Source organism: Prionailurus bengalensis, chromosome A3 (assembly GCF_016509475.1).
Source record: "Prionailurus bengalensis isolate Pbe53 chromosome A3, Fcat_Pben_1.1_paternal_pri, whole genome shotgun sequence".
Taxonomy (NCBI): domain Eukaryota; kingdom Metazoa; phylum Chordata; class Mammalia; order Carnivora; family Felidae; genus Prionailurus; species Prionailurus bengalensis.
The window spans coordinates 25,005,837-25,030,070 of NC_057354.1; the positions used below are offsets into that span (position 1 = coordinate 25,005,837).

Consider the following 24,234-nt stretch of genomic DNA (forward strand, 5'->3'; position numbering starts at 1 on the left):
GGAGGGGAGGGAAGGGAAGGGAAGGGAAGGGAAGGGAAGGGAAGGGAGAAAAGGAAAGAAAACATGGATGTATCCAAGCTGAGGATTCTCTTTCTGGATTCCAGGTGAACACACTCTTAGACATATCGCAACATAGTTGATTTTTATTATGTTAGCTTCAGTATTTTTTTTATTTTTTAATTTATTGTTTATTTTTTAAAATTTACATCCAAATTAGTCAAATTAGTCAGCATATAGTGCAACAGTGATTTCAGGAGTAGATTCCTTAGTGCCCCTTACCCATCTAGCCCATCCCCCCTCCCACAACCCCTCCAGTAACCCTCAGTTTGTTCTCCATATTTATGAGTCTCTTCTGTTTTGCCCCCCTCCCTGTTTTTATATTATTTTTGTTTCCCTTCCCTTATGTTCATCTGTTTTGTCTCTTAAAGTCCTCATATGAGTGAAGTCATATGATGTTTGTCTTTCTCTAATTTCACTTAGCATAATACCCTCCATTTCCATCCAAGTTTCAGTATTTTTTTTAATCATTTATTGTTAAATAAAGGCTCCAACCTCAACTATATCACTATAAGCAATCATGTTAAAATTCCAATACTATTGGATTTTCATCCATTAATTCAACAAATTATCCTCAAGGAATTTATATATACTCTAGAAGTGAAGTGAGATTATGAAAATCACAAGTAAACAACTGACCAATAAATTAAACAAATTATGGTAAGTGTTATAAAGGAAAAGGTCAAGAGGAGAATGTAGTATCCAAGAAAGTCACCTGGACTAAACTAGTGGCAGTGGAGATAGAAGTGGTTGGATTTCAGATTTATTTTGGACACAGAATCAACAAGACTTGATAATGAATTGGATGAAGAGGGCAAGGAAAAGGAAGGAAGTGAGTTAACTAGCATCTGGGTAGAGAGTAGTGCCCTTAATTTATGAGATGAGGAAGACATGTAGCAGAAAATACCCAGAATTCTGTTTTATTTTTTTAATTTTTTTTTTCAACGTTTATTTATTTTTGGGACAGAGAGAGACAGAGCATGAACGGGGGAGGGGCAGAGAGAGAGGGAGACACAGAATCGGAAACAGGTTCCAGGCTCTGAGCCATCAGCCCAGAGCCCGACGCGGGGCTCGAACTCACAGACCGCGAGATCGTGACCTGGCTGAAGTCGGACGCTTAACCGACTGCGCCACCCAGGCGCCCCCAGAATTCTGTTTTAAACACAGTAACTTTGAGATCTCTCTGAGACAAACAAACATAGAAAAAGTAGGTACTTGGATATCTGTGGCTGGAACTCAGTGGAGAGGTTTGGGTTGGAAATATGAATTTAGGAATCATTAACATAATGACAGTATTTAGAGATGTATTTTCATTAGACTACAGCCTGGTTAACTTTCTTAGAATTGATAATTCCTAAATCTCCTCAGTGACACATTATTTTACAAGTCATTTTTATATATGGTTAACTAATTAATAATTCATTTCTACTAATTTAGTTCCTAAAGGTTAATTCTATTCAAGACTTCCTTGCAGGGAGCCTCACTATGCCTTTTGCCTACTACAGCAACCCAAAGATTAATTTAATTTCAGAGTTGCCAGATGCTTTTTATTAATATCTCAGTGACTGTTCTCTTTCTTCACCAAGCTAACTCTTAAAAAAACTCCACATAATGTGCAAATAGATGAAAGGGTTGCATAGGTTTGGATTTCTATATGGATTAGAATATCTTATGTTTTCTGTAAATTAAGTATCACCTACAAGGATATATGGGCTTGCTTACCAAGTAGAAGGAGTACAGGATTAAGAACCATGAGCTCTGGGTTCCGGTTCAAATACTATCACTGTTAAATTTTCTTTAAGTCATAGCCTCTATAGGCCTGCTATTTTATGGGCCAAGTGAAGAGACTGTGGATTATTTTAAAGTTTATCTTATTCATTTATTTTCAGAGAGAGAGACAGAGAGAGAGAGAGAGAGAGAGAGAGAGAGAGAATGGCAAGCAGGTTCTGCATTGCCAGTGTGGAGCCCAAAGCGGAGCTCGAACCCATGAACCATGACAGCCAAAATTAAGAGTCGGATGCTTAACCAACTGAGCCACCCAGGTGCCCCAACACTATGGATTATTTTAAAGCCTATGAAAACATAAAATTTTGTATATACTTGGAGGATTATCATTACCTTTATATTGAGTAGCTGGAGATCTGGAGTGGTACTGAGCATCAAGAATGGCCCAGAGTGAATATACCAATAGTCTATTTCTGGATTTCTCACTATTCGTTGTGGACTCCATAACTTGGCTTCTGTATCTATAAAACAGAAAAATCACAACGATTTCCCTCACTGTAATGAGAAGGAAATTAATAAATGTCTATATATTTTGCAGAGATTCTTAGATGAAAGAGGTTAGGAAGACACAAGTGATTATTTGTGTTGATACTCTTATTAGCTTACTCTAAGTAGGATCTATCTCTTCGAAAACCTGGAAAAGCTTAGCTGCCATTACTTTGTGATTTTTGTCAGCTCCCCAGGGAATCTTGGCTTTCCTGAAAAACAAGCTATTACCTTGGGGGATACCTGAAATCTCTGAAGAGTCTCTTGCAAGTTGCCAGCTCAGGGAGGTCAGATTTGGGACCACGCTGTAATGGAAAAGAAATCTTTTCAGAAAAGTGGTCAAGACTATTTGCTAAGCATACTAGCATTTCCCAAACATGGATCAGAGGTCCTATGAGGCCTCATTAAGACTTTTTGTGTCTTTGTTAGTGTGAACTGAATAACTGAAGGGTGATTTCCTAAGAGCTCCTCTCCACTTTGATCACTTCTCTGTTTTTTCCCCACTTCCTTTGTCTATGCTTTGTCTCAGTCTTCATTTTTCTAGTTGAATAGGCTTTCCAAAACCTAAGGCACACTGTTTCTCTCTCTTTTCAAGATCTCCCCATTCAAAATGGTTTGGGGATTTTCATGCCCCAAATGTTTGTTACCTCTCAAAGACCCAGGAGGAGATAAATGGTAGACACCAGTGGCTCTCAACCACAGGTGATTTGGTAATGTCTGGAGACATTTTTGGTTGTCACAACTAGGGGCAGGGTGCCACTGACACGATGGAGGCCAGGGATGCTGGTAAACATCCTATTATGCACAGAACTCCCAACAACAAAGAATTATCTGGCCCTAAGGAGGCTGCAGTGCCTCCTCAGTCATCTTCAGCTACTGCAGCCTCCATAGGGATGCCGATTCTCAGGATGGTAAAGGGGCAGCTGCTGACATCAGATTGTCTGGACTTGGATTCCCAGGTTCCCTCTTTTGCTGGCTGTGATTTTGGACTAATCAGCGCCATGAAAGCACAGTTTCCTCATTCAAAAAAAGGGGCTAATAAAGTGTTCTCATAGCTGTAAACTCCTTAGAGGCAGTGACCTAATTTTACCTGCCAAGCTTAGATTAGGGACTAGCATCCAATGCAGAGTACTAAATGTCTATGGATTGTCTCACATGGTTGTTTTGAGGCCTAAAGTAGAACACATGTATTAAGTGATATGCAGCACAGTGAAAAGGAGAAAGGCAACCCCTGATAGTGGGAATTAGGCTGGTACCATAAACTGGGATGTGCTGCCCCGTTGAACATAAACAATTTTATAGACCACCAAAATCGGACAAAGCCACTCTGGTCAGGATGAATTAAAACAAAAACAAAACCACTCCATAATCATGTCTAAATACAAACAAACAAACAAACAAAGAACATTGTCCCAATCACATATGCACACAAAAAACAAATCTCCCTGTCTTGGCTAACAGGAGGGACTGCTTCATAACCAATCATAGTTTCAGCTTCTCTTGGCTCTTCTCCCTTTTTAAATAAGAATTATTAAAATACCCCATCATAGAAGTACCACCACCTCAAAACAGTAACCAATCTAGACAGAAGGCCTGCTTCCTTGAAACACTCCTTGAAGTTACCTAACACAAGCCCATATATAAATTTTTTTTCCGGGACCTTCTTCCTGAGTGTCCCCATCCTTCGTGGTGTGTCTCCCTCCTGTCAAGGAGACAATAAGCCCAATTTTGTTCAACGATAGCTGTGTTCTCAGTGGTCTTTGGCTGGAGGGCACTGACAATGGTGAGAGCTCTTTACAAGGTAACCACTTTTAGGGCACCTGGGTGGCTCAGTCGGTTGAGCCTCTGACTTTTGATTTTGGCTCAGGTCACAAACTCACAGTTGGTGGGCTCAAGCGCCTGGTCAGGCTCCACATTGGGAGCATGCCTGGAACTCTCTTTTCTTTCTCTCTCTCCCCTTGGCCCCTCCCCTGCTCATTCTTTCCCTCACTCAAAATAAATAAATAAATAAATAAATAAATAAATAAATAAATAAACAAACAAACAGGTTTTTTGTTTTGTTTTGTTTTGTTTGCTATTATTATGCCTCAAGGGGAATTGCATGACGCACCCACAGCGTTCAAGCAGGGATTTCATAAATAAGTATTTTCAGGATTCCTGACAGACTGCTAGCGGGCTGTTTCTTTTAGGGGACATCTCTCAAGACTACATGAGGAGAGACTTTTGGTTTTGGACCTCCCAAGTTGAAATCTAGCCTGTTGTTAGGTTAAATTTCTCCTTAAGCAGGGACGCCTCTCAGTCGGTTAAGTCTCCACTCTTGGTTTCAGCTCAGGTCATGATCTCACAGTTCGTGGGTTCGGAGCCCCACGGTGGGACCCACGCTATCAGCACGAAGTCTGGTTGGGATCCTCTCTATGCCCCTCTGCCCCATCCCTGCTCATGTTCTCCTCTCTCTCTCAAAATAAATAAACTTAAAAGAAATCCCACTAAGTAAAACCTCTTAAATTTTTTTTAAAAAAATGTCTATTCATTTTTGAGAGAGAGAGAGAGAGAGAGAGAGAGAGAGAGGCAGCGCGCGAGCAGGGGAGGGGCAGGGAGAGAGGGAGACACAGAATCCCAAGCGGGCTCCAGGCTCTTAACTGCCAGCACAGAGCCCCCATGTGGGGCTCGAACACGCTAACCACGACTTCGTGACCGGACCCAAGGCCCACGGACCCAAGTCCCACGCTTTACCGAGTGAGCCACCCAGGCGCCCCTAGTAAAAGCTCCTCAGTGAGGTGCGCGCTTCTAGCACCAATGAGTCCCTCAAACGTTAGAACACCTCGAGGGCGCATAGTGGAGGTAGTAGCAAGGAAACTAAAACCCTAACGGGCTCATATTATTGAGCTCTCACCTCCTACCCTAACCTAGGACAAATGGCCCCGAATTCACTTGACAAGCCGTGCAGAACATCGCAGAAACCTCTGCGCTGCGAAAGACTAAGGTAAGAGCAGCCACCTACAAGAACCAATCTCCCAGCAAGGTTCCTCAGACGTAGCAAAAGCGCACGGATCGCGGGACTGCCGTGCCTCAAGTGCCCGCCTCTTCCAGGCGGACTACAAGTCCCGGCTTGCCCGGCGCCACGCCGTCGCCTGGTAACTCGCGCCAGACGGAGCGCTCCAGGTTGGCCCCGCGGCGCGCCTGCGCTTTGGCAGGTTCTGCGCAGGCGTATTTCCAACGCTTGGGAGGAGAGGGCGGGGTGTCGTTCCCTTTCGCTGATGCAAGAGCCTAGTGCGGTGGTGGGAGAAGTGTCGGCCGGAGCAACGCTGCCGCTGGGGCCTGGGGCTGACCCGTCCGACTTCCCGTCTGTGCCGAGCCCACTCGAGCTGCCGCCATGTCCGGGGATGAGGTGAGGGCCTGAGCCTGGCTCTAGGGCTAAGGACTGAGGCGGGGAGCCCACCCCACCCCAGTGTGGGAGACCGGGCCTGCGGCCTAGTAGCCGGCCGCCGCCATGTGGAGCAGCCGGGCCTAGGCGGCCGGGAGCGGTAGAGCCAGTGAGGACTTCGGAGCCGCGGGCCTGGCCGCGTCCGGCTTTCCTCAGGGCGGCGGCGCCGAGGCCTGCGTCCTTTCGTTGGCCGGCGTTTCCAGAATTGAGAGCTCGTTGAGTCGCCGTCCCAGAAGGGGGCCTGGGTAATGCCCCGAAAGAACGAGATTGAGGCTGGCGACCCCTGCATTCCTTTCGGTTTGACACTGGGGCACCAACTCTCCTCGCTGGGCGCCAGGCGTTTTGAGAGGAGCCTTCCTCAGCTCCGACGGAGCGCCCTCGTTGAAAACTTTGCAGGCTGGCTTGTCCTGGCCGGTGTCCGCCCTCATGCTCATAATGAGCATTATTTCTTAAAAAGACCGAGGGGTGAGGGAGATAGGACGAGAGGAAAAGATCCTTCAGCCTCAGTAAGTGACTGACCTCGGAAAGTTTTAGGGCGGGAGTCCCTGAGCCTTCCTGAACGGAGAGCTCTGAGACGTGAGCGGGAAAATCCGGCTGCAAAGCTGGCTGGATCGTTTTCTCCCGTCGTGCTTGTACCTCAGCAAATTTTCTCAAATCCATTTTAGCCAGGTTGGTTCCAGTTCATTTAAAATCAAACGGCTTATGATGAAATTTGATTTTAAGTACTGTCAGTAGGTATTGATCAACACTGGGGGGGAAAGCTACGGCTTACCGGCCAGGTCTCCCCGCCAAAAGCAATGCTCTTGAATTTATAATTCACTTTATAAATATTGGGGTGCTTGGCCTCTAGCGCCTTGGAGAGGAGTTAGAGGAGAAAATCGAGGCTTCCTCGAGCGTTGGTGTTTTAGGTAGACCCTGAACGATGCTGAGAATTTCCACAAGTAGTGGAAAGGCCTGATCACAGGGTAAAGGAGTGGTTGAGAAGGCAAGTACATGTAATCACAGAAAGAATATTCTGCAATTTGTTTAAGGTTGATCCCCCTTGAAATATAGTGGTGGCTAATTCACAGAAGGATTTGAAGACCAAAATAAGGAATTTTGATTTTATTCTGGAGGGGACTCCAATCTCGCATTTGATTTTCCCAAAAACCTTGTAAGATTGTATCATTGTTATGCCCATTTTAGAGATGAGAGAACAGAGGCTTAGAGAGTTGTATGATGTCCATGATTAAATAGTAACTGGTGGAACCAGTAGTAGAATTCCAGATCTATGCAATATTACCTCCATCTAGATAACTAACAGGCTCTTGGTCTGTTAGGAGAGAAAACTGAGAGTCTAAATGAAGTAGGTGGTTCTTGCTTGGAGGTCATGCTCTGACTACTTTATTTCAAAAGTTCTGAGAGTAGCAGCGTCATGCTTTTTTTCTACCCATATTCTAAGCTTCTCATAACCTTTAACAGTGCCTGTGTAGTACTGTGGGGTACTATTCTGTGTATGGGTTTTATGGTAAAGTACTCACAAGTGTTGTAAGGGAGGTAGATCTACTAGTTGTTACAAGAGGTAGAAGAAATAGGGCCATTTCAACATAGCGAGTTGGGGAGCTGGAGGATTCAGCTTTAACAGTGGGATCCGGTTTTGAAGGAAGTGGAATGTGAATACATTATTGAAGGGTGAGCAGGATTTTATCAAGCAGAAATGGCAGAACCAGCATTCCTACAGAAGGCTTTGGAAGCCAATAAAGTATTAAGCAGCTTAGCAACTTCACAGGTCTGCCAGTCCAACTACATTTTATAGGCAGGAAACAAGGGCGTAGGGAGGTTAACTTGCCCAAGATCACACAGCAAGTTAGTGGGACTAGAACCTCTCAGCCTTTGGCTTCCACTCTGGAGGTATGTGCAGGATCTGATTCCTCTAGTACTGTCGACTAGATAAATACTCTTAGACCAGCCCTTAACTTTGGACTACTTTACAGACTTGTGAGGATCAGGTTAAAATTTGTACATGGAAATGATTTATAACTGCCAGGGACTCCCCAAGAGTAGAATTCCTGGGCTAGGATAGAGGGTTAAAGAACCTACTATTAAAATTTTTTTTCCTCTTTTCTTCACATTTCTTTTTCTTTAAACACTTTATTGATGTATAATTGACATAAAACAAACTGCACACGTTTCTTTCTAAGCCTGGTAATTAGGCCAGAAACTCACTGATATATAACCTTTACCCTGATAAAGCAGTGTTCTAGAATTATGGGGTGCTACCTAGTAAGGAAAAATTCCCTAATCTGCAGGCATTCATTGTTTTTCACACCTTTTTTTAAAAAAAGTGCTGTCTTGGGGCGCCTGGGTGGCGCAGTCGGTTAAGCGTCCGACTTCAGCCAGGTCACGATCTCGCGGTCCGTGAGTTCGAGCCCCGCGTCGGGCTCTGGGCTGATGGCTCAGAGCCTGGAGCCTGTTTCCGATTCTGTGTCTCCCTCTCTCTCTCTGCCCCTCCCCCGTTCATGCTCTGTCTCTCTCTGTCCCAAAAATAAATAAATGTTGAAAAAAAAATTTTTTTTTTTTAAAAAGTGCTGTCAGTAGCAAAGATTACTGCTTATTAGTAGGCCCCATTCACGAAGTATCAGAACCATTGGGTTTTCACACAACATGGTAGGATGTTTTTACACAAGAAGCTTTAAACTAAAAAAAAAAAAAGTTTCTGGTTAAAAATGGATGTGTGTTGTACAAAGTTTACAAAACAGAAGAATACAAAAAATTAAAATTTTCCAGGATCCTGTCACCCAGACATGACAGTGCTTAGCTTTTGTTCTCACCTTGCTTCTCTAGGTTCTTTTGTAACTAACATTTGTCCCCTGGGTGTGATGTGGTCATAAAGTTAGCATCTTGGGTAAATTCTGTTGGATGAGAGTAGGTTACCACTTTCCTGAAGCATTTTAGGCTATTATCAGCATAAATTTTTGCTGGTATCCCTTTTCCTTACCTCCAGCCCAACCCAGGAAGTTGCAAGTAGGAAACTTTTTGAAAGCTTTGTTGTGGGCTTAAAAAAACAAAAAACTCAAGAGATTCTGTGGTTTTCCATAAGTGCACTGTCAGCAACTATTTGCTGCTTGAAGCCAAACTAGTCTCATAAAACATTTTGAATGTAATAATTTGTAAGTCAGACATGAAAATCTTAAAAAAGAAAAAAAAAAACAAAGACTTTTTCACTTCAGGGCTGACCTGGCCTTATATTTTGGGGTAGTCCTTCTCTGGGCACTACTTTGGGATCCCTAGTTTCCTTATTTTTAAAATCGACTTTGCTAGGTGGTGGGAGTATAATGAGGCAGTGAGTATGTGTCTTAAACATCCAGAGACAGTAATTGAGAGAGATGGTAATTATTTCAGTGTATAATTTCCTGTATGTTTATTACTCTTTACAAGGCTACAACCAAACTGTTTCCCTGTAGACTTAAGTACAAATGTTTTTCATAGGATAAGAAAACTGTAAGGCTGCACTGATTTGAGAATCCCTCAAATCTTTGGTCTATTTTGTTGGATAATAAAGGCTAATTAATATTCCAGAGAACTTGATACTTGAAAAAAATGCAGTAAATTGTAAGCCCTGCCAGACATCCAAATTTTTAGTGCCTAGATTGCTGTCTTTTTGCCAAACCTCCATATTTCAGTAATGAGGATAAACTAGATAACCTCCCTGGAATAGATTGCAACACTCCATGTAGGGTGACTCAAGGCCTGATGGATCAGCAGTGGGGAACTTCCTCCTGTTCTGTCTTCTTTCTTTTTTTTTTTTCAAAGTTTAATAAGTAATGTCCTTCAGACTGACTGCATTTCAGAATTATTCATTTGCTATACAATTAAATCTTTTGTGAAAGTAAAAGAGGAAGTCTTTGAAAGAAGGCTGTATCAATTTCCAGAATGTCTTTTTTTTTTTTTTTTTTCAACGTTTATTTATTTTTGGGACAGAGAGAGACAGAGCATGAATGGGGGAGGGGCAGAGAGAGAGGGAGACACAGAATCGGAAACAGGCTCCAGGCTCTGAGCCATCAGCCCAGAGCCCGACGCGGGGCTCGAACTCACGGACCGTGAGATCGTGACCTGGCTGAAGTCGGACGCTTAACCGACTGCGCCACCCAGGCGCCCCTCCAGAATGTCTTGAAGATCCTTCTCTATTGGGTGAAGACAGTAACTACCCTACCTCATTACAAACTTTAGTTTGATTTCAGTGTAGCTCAATTTCTCTAATGTACTTGGGTACATTAGAATCAGTTTTTGGGATTTTGAGTTTTATGATGTCTTAGAAATTTGATCACCCTGAATTGATGAAATTTGAGTGATAGGAATCAAGAGATACCATGCTTTGTGAACCATGAAACGTTGTATAAATTCTAATAATTGCTAACATTTATTGAGTACTTTTGTGTCAGGCACTGTGCCAAGTGTTTAAATATATATGAACATATTTATGTAAATTTGTGAGGTTCGGTTTTGCTTCTGCTACTGATTTCCATTTTACATCTGAAGCATGGAGAGGTCAAGAACTTACCTGGAGTAACACAAGTACCAGTGAGAGTCAGGATTTTAATTCAATCAGTTGGACTCCAGACCTGTGCATTTGTTTAGAGAGGTGGGGGAGGGACAGAGAAAGCAGGCTCCACACTGTCAGCATGGAGCGGGGCTCTAACCCATGAACAGTGAGATCAGGACCTGAGTCCGAAATCAAGAGTCAGACGTGCAACTGAGTGAGCCACTCAGGCACCCCCCAAACCTGTGCTTTTAAATACTCCACTAAAGTGTTCCAGAAGCTCATTGGGCAAAATGCTAAATTTAAGCATGGTAGAATTTGGACAAAGATTGGTAAGGGACCTAGAGAAAAATTATTTGGGATTTGAATCCAATTCTACTTGACTTCAAAGACCTCTTTCCACTCTACCAGGCATCTCCCCTATATGTTCTTAAACTGTTGTGTCTAAAATAATGATCTGTATTTTTTCCCAAGTGATCAGTGTACACAAATCATCTAAAACAAGTTATAAATTAGTTTTTCACTTATTCTCTAGTAGACATTAGATTTAAAATGACCTAAGAAAACTTTGAATGTTCTAGAAACAAAAAGCAAAGTAAAAGGTTGTATGGAAGTTTTTCTTACTCAGATAGAGATTAGCTATAGGAAAGGCTGCTGATGGATTTTTATAAAGGTTTATCTGAACTTGGAGGGGAAAACAGTTTTTTTTTAAATCAGGTCAAGTCTGGTATAGCAACCCCAGGTTACAGCCTTAAATAAAACATATATAACCTGCCTAGGTATTGGTTTTCTTCTCCAAAAAATGGGGGGCATAGAATAGGTTATTTCTACGGTCCCTTCCCTAAGTTCCATGATGCATTTATAGTCTCCAAATTTGCTCATGAATTTTAAAAGTGAAGTTACTGTATCTTGTGACAGTTTACGTAAAGGCAGGTGCACATGTTTCAGAATCCCACCTCCACCCCTATTTAATAATACAAGGAAGGTTGGATGGACTTTGTGTGTGTAAAATCCTCTCTCCCTCCCTCCCTCCCTCTCTCTCTCTCTCAAAAATAAATAAACATTTTTAAAAGTTTAAAAAAAAGAAAATACAACATGTTTGGAATGTATCATTAAAAAAACAATCATTTAGTTCCTTTTTCTATATTGTCTTTTAAACAGATGATTTTTGATCCTACTATGAGCAAGAAGAAAAAGAAAAAGAAGAAGCCTTTTATGTTAGATGAGGAAGGGGATGCCCAGACAGAAGAAACCCAGCCCTCAGAAACAAAAGAAGTAGAACCAGAGCCCACTGAGGACAGAGATGTAGAAGCCGATGAAGAGGACAGTAGGAAAAAAGGTAAGTGGTAGATATGAAAGAGTCACTGTTGTCTTCTGAGACCTTGTTCTCTTCCATCAGTGTTTCTTTCTTTTTTTTTTTTTTTTTTTTTACATACAGTGACCTCTCAGCCTGATAAGGTTGTTCCAGTGAAGTTGAGGCTATCAACAGGCCATGTACACTGGATCTTGCCAGATTTCTGATAAACTTGTTCCAGAGAAATTGCTACTGAATCCACAACTTGTAGAAATGACAAAACCTCATCATTCCAGGCCTGGTTTTTCCAGTCTAACCTGTCAAGTCTCTTCTCCGATTTTAATTGTGGTTGTATTTGAGTGTAGGCAAAAAGATTTAGGGCCTGATAGTTTTGTGTCTTAGCAAGTCTGAAAATGTATAGAAGAGATTAAAATTATAACCTAAAATGTTTGGATTTAGATATCAGCACTAGTTATTCCCTCTTGCACACTGACATAGACACCATTTGACTACTAGAAATAAATGATTCTGTAAATAAAATTTATGTCTGCTGAACATAAGACACTGCTAGTGATGGGGACACCTGACATTTATAGAGCATCTCCTATGTGCTAAGTAAGCATCTTTTACATGTTTAAAACAAACTTGAAAAGTAAAGCATTCTCATAATAAGACAAAACAAATTCATAAATAGCTCCATGAAAAACTTTGTAGTAGAGGGATCCTAAAATATTCCTAGTGTACAAGAGGGCAGGGCAAATGGAAAACTGATTGAATAAACCCATTATTTACTCACTAATAATGGATAAAGTTTACTAAGAAGTGGAAATAATTAGTTGGGCTGGAACCAAGGATTAAAGTAAGGGAGATGAGAGGGTAGACAGAAATGGAGAGAGAAAACTAGAGAGCTTTGAAAATTGTGTTAGAACCCTGACTTTGCCTTGGGAACAATGAGGCACAATATGGTTAGATTACTAAATAAATGTTCCCAACATGGTCCCCTAACCGGGTTTTTCCTACAGAGCTTTGACTTGACCTGCCATTGTGTTTTCCAGAATCATAATCTTTGTGGTTGTAGAGAGACCACTGTACTAATACTCGATCTCCATTCTGATGACTAATTAATAGCTAAAATGTTGGTTTAACTCTGATGCTATGCCTTCTGCTAGTTATTAATAATTTTTAATCTCAATTGTCTGTCTTTTTAGATGCTTCTGATGATTTAGATGACTTGAACTTCTTTAATCAGAAGAAAAAGAAGAAAAAAACAAAAAAGATATTTGATATTGATGAAGCTGAAGAAGGTGTAAAGGTAGTATTGCTTTCTTATTGAAGGTAAAATTTGACCTCTCGAAAGGTTGCTAATGACTGATGTTTCCCTCCCTTTGTCTTGTCTCTTACCAGCTTTGCTTTTGTTATTAAGTACTTGAATCACTGTTGAGGTCATTTTCTTGGGATTTGGTCTGACTAGGTGTCTTAAAGGGATTATGGTTTAAAGGAATATAAATTTAGGTTTTACACATTGTATTGTGTGCCATTAAGGTGGTTACAAGCCCCTTGTCATTAACCACACTGAAATTGGCTAAGGAAGAGATATTTCTGTAAGAGAAATCCTATGGAGTATATATTCCTATGGTTTCTTCTGTTAAACTTTTGGTAGCATGTTGAAGATACACAAACTTATGTGTGTGCCTCTGAGCAGCAAAAAATGAACCCCAGCTTGTGATGGTTGGTGGCTGATGATCATATGGCCTATAGGAGAACAGGAGCACTGAGCCTGGTTTTATGGGGTTCTCTGATCTTATAGGGACATGAGGCCCTATAATTGTCTTGTTACTGGATCAGTTTCCAATGTAAATACTTCAAAACTCTTTTGTACAGGGATAGGTAAATGTATGAGTAGGGGGGTAAATAAGAGGGTGGATCAGGAAGGAGATGAAAGTCTGTTATTCCTTCACTTAGAGCTACTATTTTATTCCTTCTTTCCTTCCTTCCTTCCTTCCTTCCTTCCTTCCTTCCTTCCTTCCTTTGAGAGAGAGGGCAAAGAGAGAGAGAATCTTAAACAGGCTCCATGCCCAACATGGAGCCCAATGTGGGGCTCAGTTTCACAACTCTGAGATCATGACCTGAACCAAAATTAAGAGGCACCCCTGGAGCTACTATTTTAGACTGTCCAGGAATCTTGAGCAGAGTCCACACATCTATTTTAAAAAATTCCAGGATAGTAGCAATTTTATGTATATACAAGTGAGAAGGAGCAAGCATGAGAACACATGCACATGTACTAAGTGTCCTATTTTATGCCTTCTACCCCAATTTTTCTTTGGTTTGCTTGAACTGAAGTAAATAAGGTATATCCCACATGTAACAAAGAAATGTATACAGTAATTCATTCAGTTTTAGAAATAGTGCCATAATATTGATAACTTGGTTAATTCAGCAAATATGCATTGGTAATTACAGGGAGTCAGGCTAATTGCTAGAGTACTGAAATGAACAAGATATTTTTCCTATTTTCAGAGATTATTTTAGTTCAGGGATAATTTAGAGTCCTTTAGAACAAGATGATTTTACCTGGATTCATCTATTCTCTCCCTGAGGATTCTCTTCTCTTCCTACTATTGTAAGGAAATTGAGAAAGAAATGTTCAGATTATACTGAATAAATGAGGTTTAAATATCCTGGGTATCAAGGTGACATATCCGAGATGTGCTACAGAAGGTCTTGGTTAACAAGATTTTTTTGGAGGCATTTCCTCTAGTAGCTTTTGTCCTGAAGAATTGCTTATGAGCTCTATTCTTACTAAGTGCTTGAATACAATTTCCTCTGCTATTGACAAGTCCTAAACATAAGAGCTTGTTTAAAAGTATCCTCATCAGGCCGTCAAACACTAAAGTGTTTTTAAGATATTGGGTTACTCTTCTGAATTTTTAGACCATCACATGACTTTAGAAAAATACTGAAAAACACTGCCATTTTCTGTGTTTCACTGGGTCTTAGCCTCAGTTTGGAAGTAGATCTTACTGGGATGAAATAAATAATAGTATAAGACTAGAAATTGGCTATTGTGTGCTAACTTATGTCAGCATATCCAAGTTTCTCATTTACTGACTGTCATCTCAGAGACTAATACACATGGGCTGATTTGGTCTTTGATGGCCAAATGTGGCATTGAAACTACACAGCTGGGGAAAAAAACCCAGCAAACTACACAGCTGGATTTGGAATCTCAAGGCTGAGCTTCATTTATTTCCAGTTCTTGCAGCTTTTCTGTGAAGATTTATGAAACTATAGTAGCTAATGTCAGTAATTCAGGATGCAGACACACAAAAATAGATGATGATAGGTAATACTGACAGCATACTTCAGGGTAGGAAGCAGGACAAGCTGGTGAAAGGACAGAGGAGATTAGAAGGCTGGAGACTGAGACTGGCCCTTTCTGGGGTGTATATGTCTCATTTCTAGTGCCGTATTTACCTCCATAACTATAGCAGCCAATCTTCGGATAAGTTTTACCTTGTCTCCTTCCATTCATCAGGTGACCCTAATTCTCTGGGTTCTGCCTTTTCCCTCTTTCATGATGTCATCTATTGAAATGATGCCCAAAGACCTCTTTACAGTTTGGTGCCAGGCTGACTGTGGTATAATAAAAATAAATATTTGGTCTTTGTTCCCAGTTCTTGGCACACAGCTCCTAAAACCCTTGTCATCTCTGCAGTGACAAAAGTGTCTTTTGAGATGACTAGGGGAGTTCATGGATAGCTTCAGGATGGGGGCTGGTTGTCAGAAAGATCAAGCCACGATTAGAGAATTGGAAATTTCACACACACACCTACTCCTCCAGGAAAAGGGGCTGGAGATGAGTCAGTCACCAGTGGACAATGATTTAATTAATCCTGCCTACATAATAAAACTTCCATAAAAACCCTTCAACAGTGGGGGTTGGAGAGCATCAGGGTTAATAGACACATGGGCTGTTGGGAGAATGATATAACCAGGGAAGGTTCTGCACCTATCTCCCTCCCTGCTGTTCTTGCTCTGTGCACTTTTCCATTTGGCTGTTACTGAATTATATCCTTTATAATAAACTGGTAATGGTTATGTGAAGTGCTTTTCTGGATTCTGTGAGTCATCATAGCAAATTATTAAATGGGGTGGAGGGGTGTTGTAAATTTGTAGTCTTGTCGGACTATGTGGGCAAAACATGGGGACCCTATCCTTGCATTTGCCTCTGAAGTAAGGACAGTCTTGGACTGAGCCATTAAACCTATGGAGTCTTATCGTTGAGCCCGTATAGTGTCAGAATTGAATTGAATCATAGGCCACCTAGTTAATGTCAGAGAGTTGGAGAATTACTGTGGAAAACAATATGTATTTGGTGTAGGAGGAAAAAAAACCCCTCCCAGTGATTGCATCAAAATACTTAGAAACTTCCTTAAAATACTCCTGAATACTCCTTTTCCTGCTAAAGATTGTTAGTCAGAAGATTAGGAGTCTTTTAAAGATTCTCAGGTGTTTATGACAGTGGCCTGGTTTGGAAATATGGGCAATAATTGTAAGATCTCCAGGCTGATGGATAAAAGAAAGGAAAAGGTCCCACAGAAGTGTCTTAAAGAGGGGTGCCTGGCTGGCTCAGTCAGAAAAACATGTGACTCTTCAACTCGGGGTTGTGAATTCAAGGCCCACGTTGGGCGTGGAGCCAACTTTTAAAAAAGTGTCTTAGACAATTTCTAGTTTAAATGACAAAGACTCTCTGAGCCAGTTTGGCCCACCTGTGAGGGACATTTCTTTTTATTATTTTTTTTTTTAATGTTTTTATTTATGTTTGAGACAGAGACAGAGCATGAGCAAGGGAGAAGCAGAGAGAGAGGGAGACACAGAATCTGAAGCAGGCTCCAGGCTCTGAGCTGTCAGCACAGAGCCCAATGCGGGGCTCAGACTCACGGACTGTGAGATCATGACCTGAGCTGAAGTTGGACGCTTAACCAATTGAGCCACCCAGGCGCCCCAAGACATTTCTTATCTATCACTTCAGTTGTGAATATTTTATTTTTTCCTCCAAAATGATGCCAGCCCGTATCATTTAAAAAAATAGTCCTAGTATCAAAATGTTGAGACTCTTACTTAATTTCTCAGGATCTTAAGATTGAAAGTGACATCCAAGAAGCAGCTGAACCAGAGGATGACCTTGACATTATGCTTGGCAATAAAAAGAAGAAAAAGAAGAATGTTAAGTTCCCAGATGAGGATGAAATACTAGAGAAAGATGAAGGTAATATTGGGGCTCAGCAGCTCATTTCTGTTCTACTCAAGACTTTAACCTAGTGTCTTGGTCCCTTTTTATTATTTCCTGTTCCTTCCACTGCCTGGAAGCTAAAAGGAAAGAGTATCTAACTTGATAATGACTGTTAAAGATTTCATGGGGGAAGAATTTGGTAGTTGTGATTACAATGAAGGCATGCTGATTAAGACTATTGGGAAAATCACTGTAACTGGATTTTTTTTTTTTAATTTTTTTTTTTTTTAACGTTTATTTATTTTTGAGACAGAGAGAGACAGAGCATGAACAGGGGAGGGGCAGAGAGAGAGGGAGACACAGAATCTGAAACAGGCTCCAGGCTCTGAGCTGTCAGCACAGAGCCCGACGCGGGGCTTGAACTCACGGACCGTGAGATCATGACCTGAGCCGAAGTCCAACGCTTAACCGACCAAGCCACCCAGGCGCCCCTGTAACTGGATTTTAAATAGTTTAAAAATTATTATTTTTTGTTAAAAGTGCTGTTTTATTAATTCTAAGTACTAAAGTCTTTAGAGAACTTGAGTATAGTCAGCAGATGGGTTTTTATGGATGTGGATGTTTCTTAAGTGCTTCAGAACAGCTGGACTTTTTTCCTCTCGTTATCCTAGTGCATTATTTTCTCTTGTGTTTGTTATATCAGGAAATAATTTGGTATGTCTGTTATCACAAATTCTAATTGGAGTGGTCTGTTAATGAAAGTTGTAACATCCCTGTCTTTAAGAAATGACAGGTTGTTTCTAATCCTTGATGCTTTTATGCTTTCTGTGGGAGGGAAGACAAATGTCTTTGAAGCTTTCATTTCTCTAGATCTGTCCCCCCTCACTTTGTTACTGCCTACCCCTCATTCTTACAGTCTTTGTTATCTATAGCTTTAGAAGATGAAGACAGCAAAAAAGATGATGGTATCTCCTTCAGTAACCAGACAGGACCTGCTTGGGCAGGCTCAGAAAGAGACTACACATATGAGGAGGTAAGACAAATTCTGTTAAGAAAAAGGGCTAAGATGTTACGAAGAGCAAGATATTTATACTGAATTGGAATGGCCGTTGAAGAACAGACAGTGAAACAGACCTAGAGAGGTCACACAATCAGTGCACAGTGTTGCCTGATGCCCTCATATGGGGCAGCTACCCAGAGTTTGGCAGTCATTATGGTATTCACTGTTCCAACTGAATCCATGAACTTCTGAGGACATGGAGCCCCTTGGACTTGGGGGAAGAGTAAAGGAAGGGGTGACGAGTTTTGGGGCCAGAGTAAGTCTGGAATTCACTTGTTGCGGCTTTCCTGAATCTTTTCTATATATCATACTCTCTCCCATAGAAGCTGCAGAATTAGTAGGGTCTCATTCATTCATTTAACTGTGAACAGGTTGTTGCTCAGCATCCATAAGGGATGAGTCTTGCTCTCATGTAGTGATGCGTGTGTGTGTTTAGTAAAAAGTGATGTTTGTTTTGAAGTAAAACAGTGACTCAAGTGGGAACTTTATATTCCTATTAATAAGCATGTACATGAATACCAATTGTTTCTCTATAGCTATTGAATCGAGTATTCAACATCATGAGGGAAAAGAATCCAGATATGGTTGCTGGAGAGAAAAGGAAATTTGTCATGAAACCTCCACAGGTTGTCCGAGTAGGAACAAAGAAAACCTCTTTTGTCAACTTTACAGATATCTGTAAACTGTAAGTTGGTTAATGGAGAGTCTCCACCCCAAATACCAGATTCTCAGAGGAGTATATGTTAAATGTTTTTATTGTGCACTTTGTTGCAGGTAGAAAGAATGTCGGGGTTGGTTTGAGGGAGGTCACCGTTCAAGTCTGTCCTATCCATAGATATTTCAGTTCATAGGTCTCAGAGCTTGTTTTATTAGGCATCCAGAGGTGAGAGACCCATGAGAGTGGATCCTAACTATAGAATGAAAAGGGAGGAGGCTGAATGTAGTCCTCAGACAGGAACCTGGGGAGCCCAGGGAGGTGGAAAGGCTCATCAGGCTGGGGTAGGTCTTACAAACAGGTGCAAGAATGAGCTCTGGGAAAGCAGCTGAATTTGATGTGCTGCTTTCTTGGATGGCCGTTGCCAAGACACGATCAGTGAGATTTTAGATTTCTTAATTACCATCACATTCCATGTGTATTTTAACGCCAGGTCACTGTCCCACAGCTCAACTGCATCTCTTCTGAGAGGCTTCTTAGGGCAACCAATCTTATCCATTTACTGTTTGTTATTCAGTTTCATAAATGGTACATGCTTATTGCAGATAAAAGGCAAAACAATGATGGACAGAAAAGAGAATAATCTCTAAAAATTCTACTACCCAGAGATAATCACTGGTTTTCATTATACACATTACTTAAAAGATTTTAGACTTTTTTTGCTGATGACAACAGTAGTATATTTTTATTTTAGAAAACTAGAAAACATAGACATGCAAGAAAATGAAAAATCATCTGTAAGTTCACCATTAAGAGATCATAGTTTAATACTTTTATGTTTAGCTAGTTTTGTGCATATAGTTATTTTTAAATAAATTGGTGTCATACTGGTTTTTAATCTTTTTTTCTCTTAGTATATCACAAAACATTTACCCATGTCATTAAACTGTCTTCATAAATGTTTTTAGTAGCTACACAACATACTCTAACAGCTCTTAGGTGGATACAGTTGCTTCCGTGTTTCCATGATCAGCAAAGCTTCAGGAAACATTCTGATACATGTATCTTGACAATAACTCAGAATATAGCCTTAGGGCAAAAGTTCCCAAAATGGAATTGCTGAGTTAAAAAGAATGGATATTTTTTTATGGCAAACATTGACAAATTGCTTTCTAATAAGCTTGTACCAATTTATACTCCCACTAGCAATGTAGGAGCTTACCTGTTTTGTTGTTTTTTCACCAACCCTCACTACTTTAAAATTGTAATAACTTTAAAATTGTAATAGTAGTACCTGGTTTGGAACAAGTTCAAAGAATGCCAAGTGAATAGAATTAAAAGTTAAAATACTGACTGGCATTGCTCTGTACTTTTTCCTATGTGTACTTTTGTTGTTGTTGTTGTTACATAGATAGAATGGATGTATCATTAACTTATTTAACTGCTCCCCAGTTGGTGAATATTTAAACTGTTACCAATTTTTCTACTGTTGTGCTACCATGAAATATTTCCCTCCCAATATATTGTCCCCCCCCCCCCGCTTTCTTTTAATGAAAAATTTCAAATAGGAAATATATAGAGATTACCATAACAAACACTGAAGTGTCCATTGCCTGGGGTTGGTATATTTTGACACGTTTGCTTCAGATCTTTTTCTTTAAAGAGGGCTGTAGAATTAAAATTACAGACATCTTTGTATCTCTTTATGATCCCTTCATTTTCCTTCTCAGAAAAAGATGTTAACCTCTAAAGTTGGTGTTTACTTTCCTGTCCATGTTTCCAGACATTTTTTCATATATCTGTATTTATAAATAACATGTTGTTATATGGGCTTTTAAATATAAATAAATGGTATCCTATATATCTTTATTTCAGGGTTTGATGAACTGGTCACTAAAATTCACTGAATAGTTAGGTAATCAGATTAAAACAGTGAACAGGATGGTGTTTTAGACATTTGGTTCCATTTCCAATGAGATAAGGTTTATATATTCCATTTTCTTTTTAGATTACATCGTCAGCCCAAACATCTCCTTGCATTTTTATTGGCTGAATTGGGTACAAGGTAAGAAACTATATTCACATTTATATACAGTTATATATATAGTAGTACTGGATGTTTCAGAGGAACTTCTCCTAACTTGAAAAGGATACATAACATCCTTAGAACATTCACCTGATAATCAGAGGAAATTTTAGGCCAGTGAGGGAAATGATTTCTGAGAGCTTGGCTGCTGAGGAATAGAGAACAGAGTTTTCAGTGGCTCATCTGTACAGGCCTGCTGGTATTCCTGTCATTAACTGGAATTCCTGGGTCTTTTTATGGAGCAAATATTTTTGGAGGAAACGATTTTCTTAAATCAGAATTTATTTTCTAAATTGTTAATATGAAGAAATAGAGCTTTAGAAGTTGATGAGTGGCACAGGAGAAACACTGAAACAGACAGAGCCTTAGTTAGTTATTTCCCTGTCTTCAGGGCTCACCTGTTGAAGGCACCAAGCCAGTCCCTCCCCATTCAGGGAGACCAGAATCCCTGGGAGGCCATCCCAATGAGTATGACCATAAATACTAAAGATAAGTGATGTAGACTTAAGAGCAGTATGATAATACCAACTCACACATGCTGAGTACCTGCTGTGTGAGAGGCACTGTGCCAAGCACTTTTTTGAGTACTGTCTCAGTCTTTTTAACAGTCTTATGAACTGTAAACAGAAATTAATACCGTCTTACAGGTTTGGAAACCGTTTCATTGAAGTTGTAGTTGGTCACATAGCTAGTTAATATCATAGCCAAGATGGCAAACTCAACTCTGTCTCTGGAGCTTGAACTCTTAAAAGGCTTACAGAGATAACCAAGGTGTTCTGCTCTCTTCCTACTCAAAACTCTTCTTAAAACCGTTTGATGCAATTGGCTACACTTGCTCTGGGGTTAAGGAGTGGCTTATTTTAACTAGTGGTGGATACGTAGGCTCTGTTGTAGAATTGTGTTTTAAATGTAAATTTGTTACTTTATTTGTAACTTACATAAACTAATACAGTAAAAGCTATCAGTGGTTTTCTTACTCAGAATAATTTTAGTTTTTGTAGAGGTGGGGTATTAAAACAAGTTGTGACCAGTGAACTTATGGTCAATGGGCTAAATATTATGGCGTTGTTGAGAAAATTCCATTTCTTTTGACAGTGAATGGAAAAAAAAATCCTCACATCAAGCATTGGGATCACCGTAGCCTGAGATTAAGGGTTACAATCTGTGGAGGATAATAAGCCTTATAGTTAAAGGAGAATCACAGGAGAGGTTCTTACAAAAGGCAGTTTTATAATGAGATATAAAACAAATGTAAATTTAATGCTACCTGGCTGAATTTTGTTTCACTTTGTGATTTGTAATTTTTAACAAATGTCTAGCCCAGAGCTTTACCAAAAGTGCTTGTCAGCACCTTTTCAGAAAGTTTCTCTTTAAGCACCATTGACAATATGTGGCCTGTGAGTTCAACTGTACTTCTTTATTGGTAACTTTATACAGTTCACACATTCAATGTACAAATGGTTTTTAATATGTTGACATAGTTGAACAACCTTTACCGCCACCCATCTTAGAATATTTTATCAACTATGTGACTGAATCAAAACATTTAGTGCTTAAAATTTTTAGAGATACAACTCCCTATTTTTATATTTATAGCCCCCCTCACTGTCCTCACTGTCTAGTACATGGTATACATTCAGTAAAAGTGTTTTTCTTTGTTGGATGAATAAGCCATCACAGACAGAATCAATTTGTTTTAGACTTAAAGGTTACTAGAGACTTGGTTGGTTGAAATTGGATTTAATGTTAGGAAATATGGGTAGGTCATCAGGCACCAACTACTTAAAAATAAATTTTGAGAAACCAGGTGGTATCGGACTGCTCTAGAACTTATGCCACTGAATATATTTTAAATTCATCAAGGGTATAAAGGTCCTTTGGTTCCTTACAGGAAACAATAATGGAAATATTTTTGCTTTCTCTCATAGTGGTTCTATAGATGGTAATAATCAACTTGTAATCAAAGGAAGATTCCAACAGAAACAGATAGAAAATGTTTTGAGAAGATATATCAGTAAGTGCATAATTCCATCATCTCACTCTGAAATGTTCTCATCAGGCTGCAGTATTTTGTGGATGAGGGAGAATGATAATGATGGGAAGGTGGGACAGCAAGGTGACTTCTTGGCAGCTGTGTAGCAGGGAGAAGGGTTTGGATTTAAGGCGCAGCAGACCAAGGCTGCTGGTTGGTTGTAGGCTGAAGGCCCAGTCAGAGAAATCTGTTTGCATTCAGGCCTGGCCTGTCTTTATCATCTTCCTAATGACTTAAAGTTGGCAGGTCTGTTCCCACCTAGGTAACCTAGTAAGTTCTGAGTGGCTCTCCTGTAGACAGATCCAGGAGTGGCATCTGGCAAGCACCCCTACCTCCTTGGACATTTGGAGTCTTTCAGCCCATGATTTAGTACCTGAAGTATCACAGCAAACACCTTGTGTCTTTACCCCTAGAATATCTAAGTTTAGCTAAAGTTTTCTTTGGTCTGGGTACCATTTGGGCTTACGTTGTTCTGTGTAGAATATGTTTGAGAGAAGAAACTTCTGGCTCACTGCAGTCAACAGGTAATTCTGTCTGTTGCTTTTTCTGCAGAGGAATACGTTACCTGTCACACATGCCGATCACCGGACACAATCCTGCAAAAGGACACCCGACTCTATTTCTTACAGTGCGAAACTTGTCATTCTCGATGCTCTGTTGCCAGCATCAAGACCGGCTTCCAGGCTGTCACAGGCAAGCGAGCACAGCTCCGTGCCAAAGCTAACTAATTGGCTAACCACCACTGATTTTCAAAGTGTGTTGTGGAGATTTGGCTGGACAGGTTTACCATCAAAGTGGATATATCATTGTATTAAATACAAGATAGAAAAGCTGCCAAGTTTTTTGGCTTGTGGCTGGTTGGTCTGAAATCTTTGCAAGATGCCGATGCTCAAGCTGTTGACCTACTCATTGCCTACTTTAACAACTGTCAGAAAAACATGATGGGGTAAGGCGGTGCTTTTTTAAAATCGTTCATAGACTTATGTAAAATGCAAGATAAATTAAAGTTATTATAACAGTGATTCTTTCAACTTGGTTTGTCCTTCAGTTTTCTATAAAAACTGTGCTTAAAATGAATTTAGCAAAAACAGTTTATGCCTGGGCTCCAGTGAGGGCTCTATAGTCTCATCCTGTGAAACTGGAGATTGGTAGGTGCTTCAGCTGGGCAGCCATTTTTCTTCTCAACTTCTCTGGAGATAAAGCTTCACACGAGAGAGGGTGGCTGGAGCATGAGATCTGGGAGGACAGCCTGTTTTTCAGTGTCAGGGGACGATTTCATAGATTTGAATTCTTCTCATGTGAGGATTATTGCTACCGCCTGACTGCCAAATCCTCCTGCTGTTACCATATGAAGGAATACAAGGTGCAAGGTACCCTCCCCCTCAGAATTCCCTTTCTTATTGACCACTAAGAAGATCTTAGAAACCTAGCCTTTAAGTATGATAACTGGCACATGGAGAAAAAACCCTAGTTGGGAATCTATTGGTGAGGAAGCAGCGTGGCATGTACTGTACAGAGAACTTGAGTCTGACCTATGACCCTAGGGAAAGCTTTTCTTTTTCCTCCCTAACTTGTGTTCTGGGTTTGAAAAAGGCCCACT

At 40.4% G+C, this 24,234-nt stretch overlaps 1 protein-coding gene across 2 annotated transcripts; it reads left to right on the forward strand.

Annotated features, from left to right (window-relative positions):
• Nucleotides 1–5,525: 5,525 nt before the first annotated feature.
• On the forward strand, nucleotides 5,526–23,656 carry EIF2S2 (eukaryotic translation initiation factor 2 subunit beta). 2 transcript variants are annotated; one of them, XM_043602551.1, is made up of 9 exons: nucleotides 5,526–5,716; nucleotides 11,433–11,610; nucleotides 12,774–12,877; nucleotides 16,702–16,837; nucleotides 17,734–17,834; nucleotides 18,398–18,546; nucleotides 20,525–20,581; nucleotides 22,531–22,616; nucleotides 23,187–23,656. In XM_043602551.1, the coding sequence occupies exons 1-9, from the start codon at nucleotides 5,702–5,704 to the stop codon at nucleotides 23,360–23,362; spliced, it is 1,002 nt and encodes a 333-aa protein (XP_043458486.1). In that variant the 5' UTR covers nucleotides 5,526–5,701; the 3' UTR covers nucleotides 23,363–23,656. The 2 variants fall into 2 exon arrangements, with proteins under 2 accessions (XP_043458486.1, XP_043458485.1); XM_043602550.1 differs by having other exon boundaries at nucleotides 5,557–6,258.
• Nucleotides 23,657–24,234: the final 578 nt, after the last annotated feature.

Excerpts from the sequence above, each read along its gene's own strand:
- EIF2S2 (XM_043602550.1), top strand. The coding sequence starts at position 6,001 with ATGCCCCGAAAGAACGAGATTGAGGCTGGCGACCCCTGCATTCCTTTC. Across the intron at positions 17,835-18,397 it reads GAGACTACACATATGAGGAG|CTATTGAATCGAGTATTCAA; the intron begins GTAAGACAAATT and ends GTTTCTCTATAG. Across the intron at positions 20,582-22,530 it reads TTGGCTGAATTGGGTACAAG|TGGTTCTATAGATGGTAATA; the intron begins GTAAGAAACTAT and ends TTTCTCTCATAG.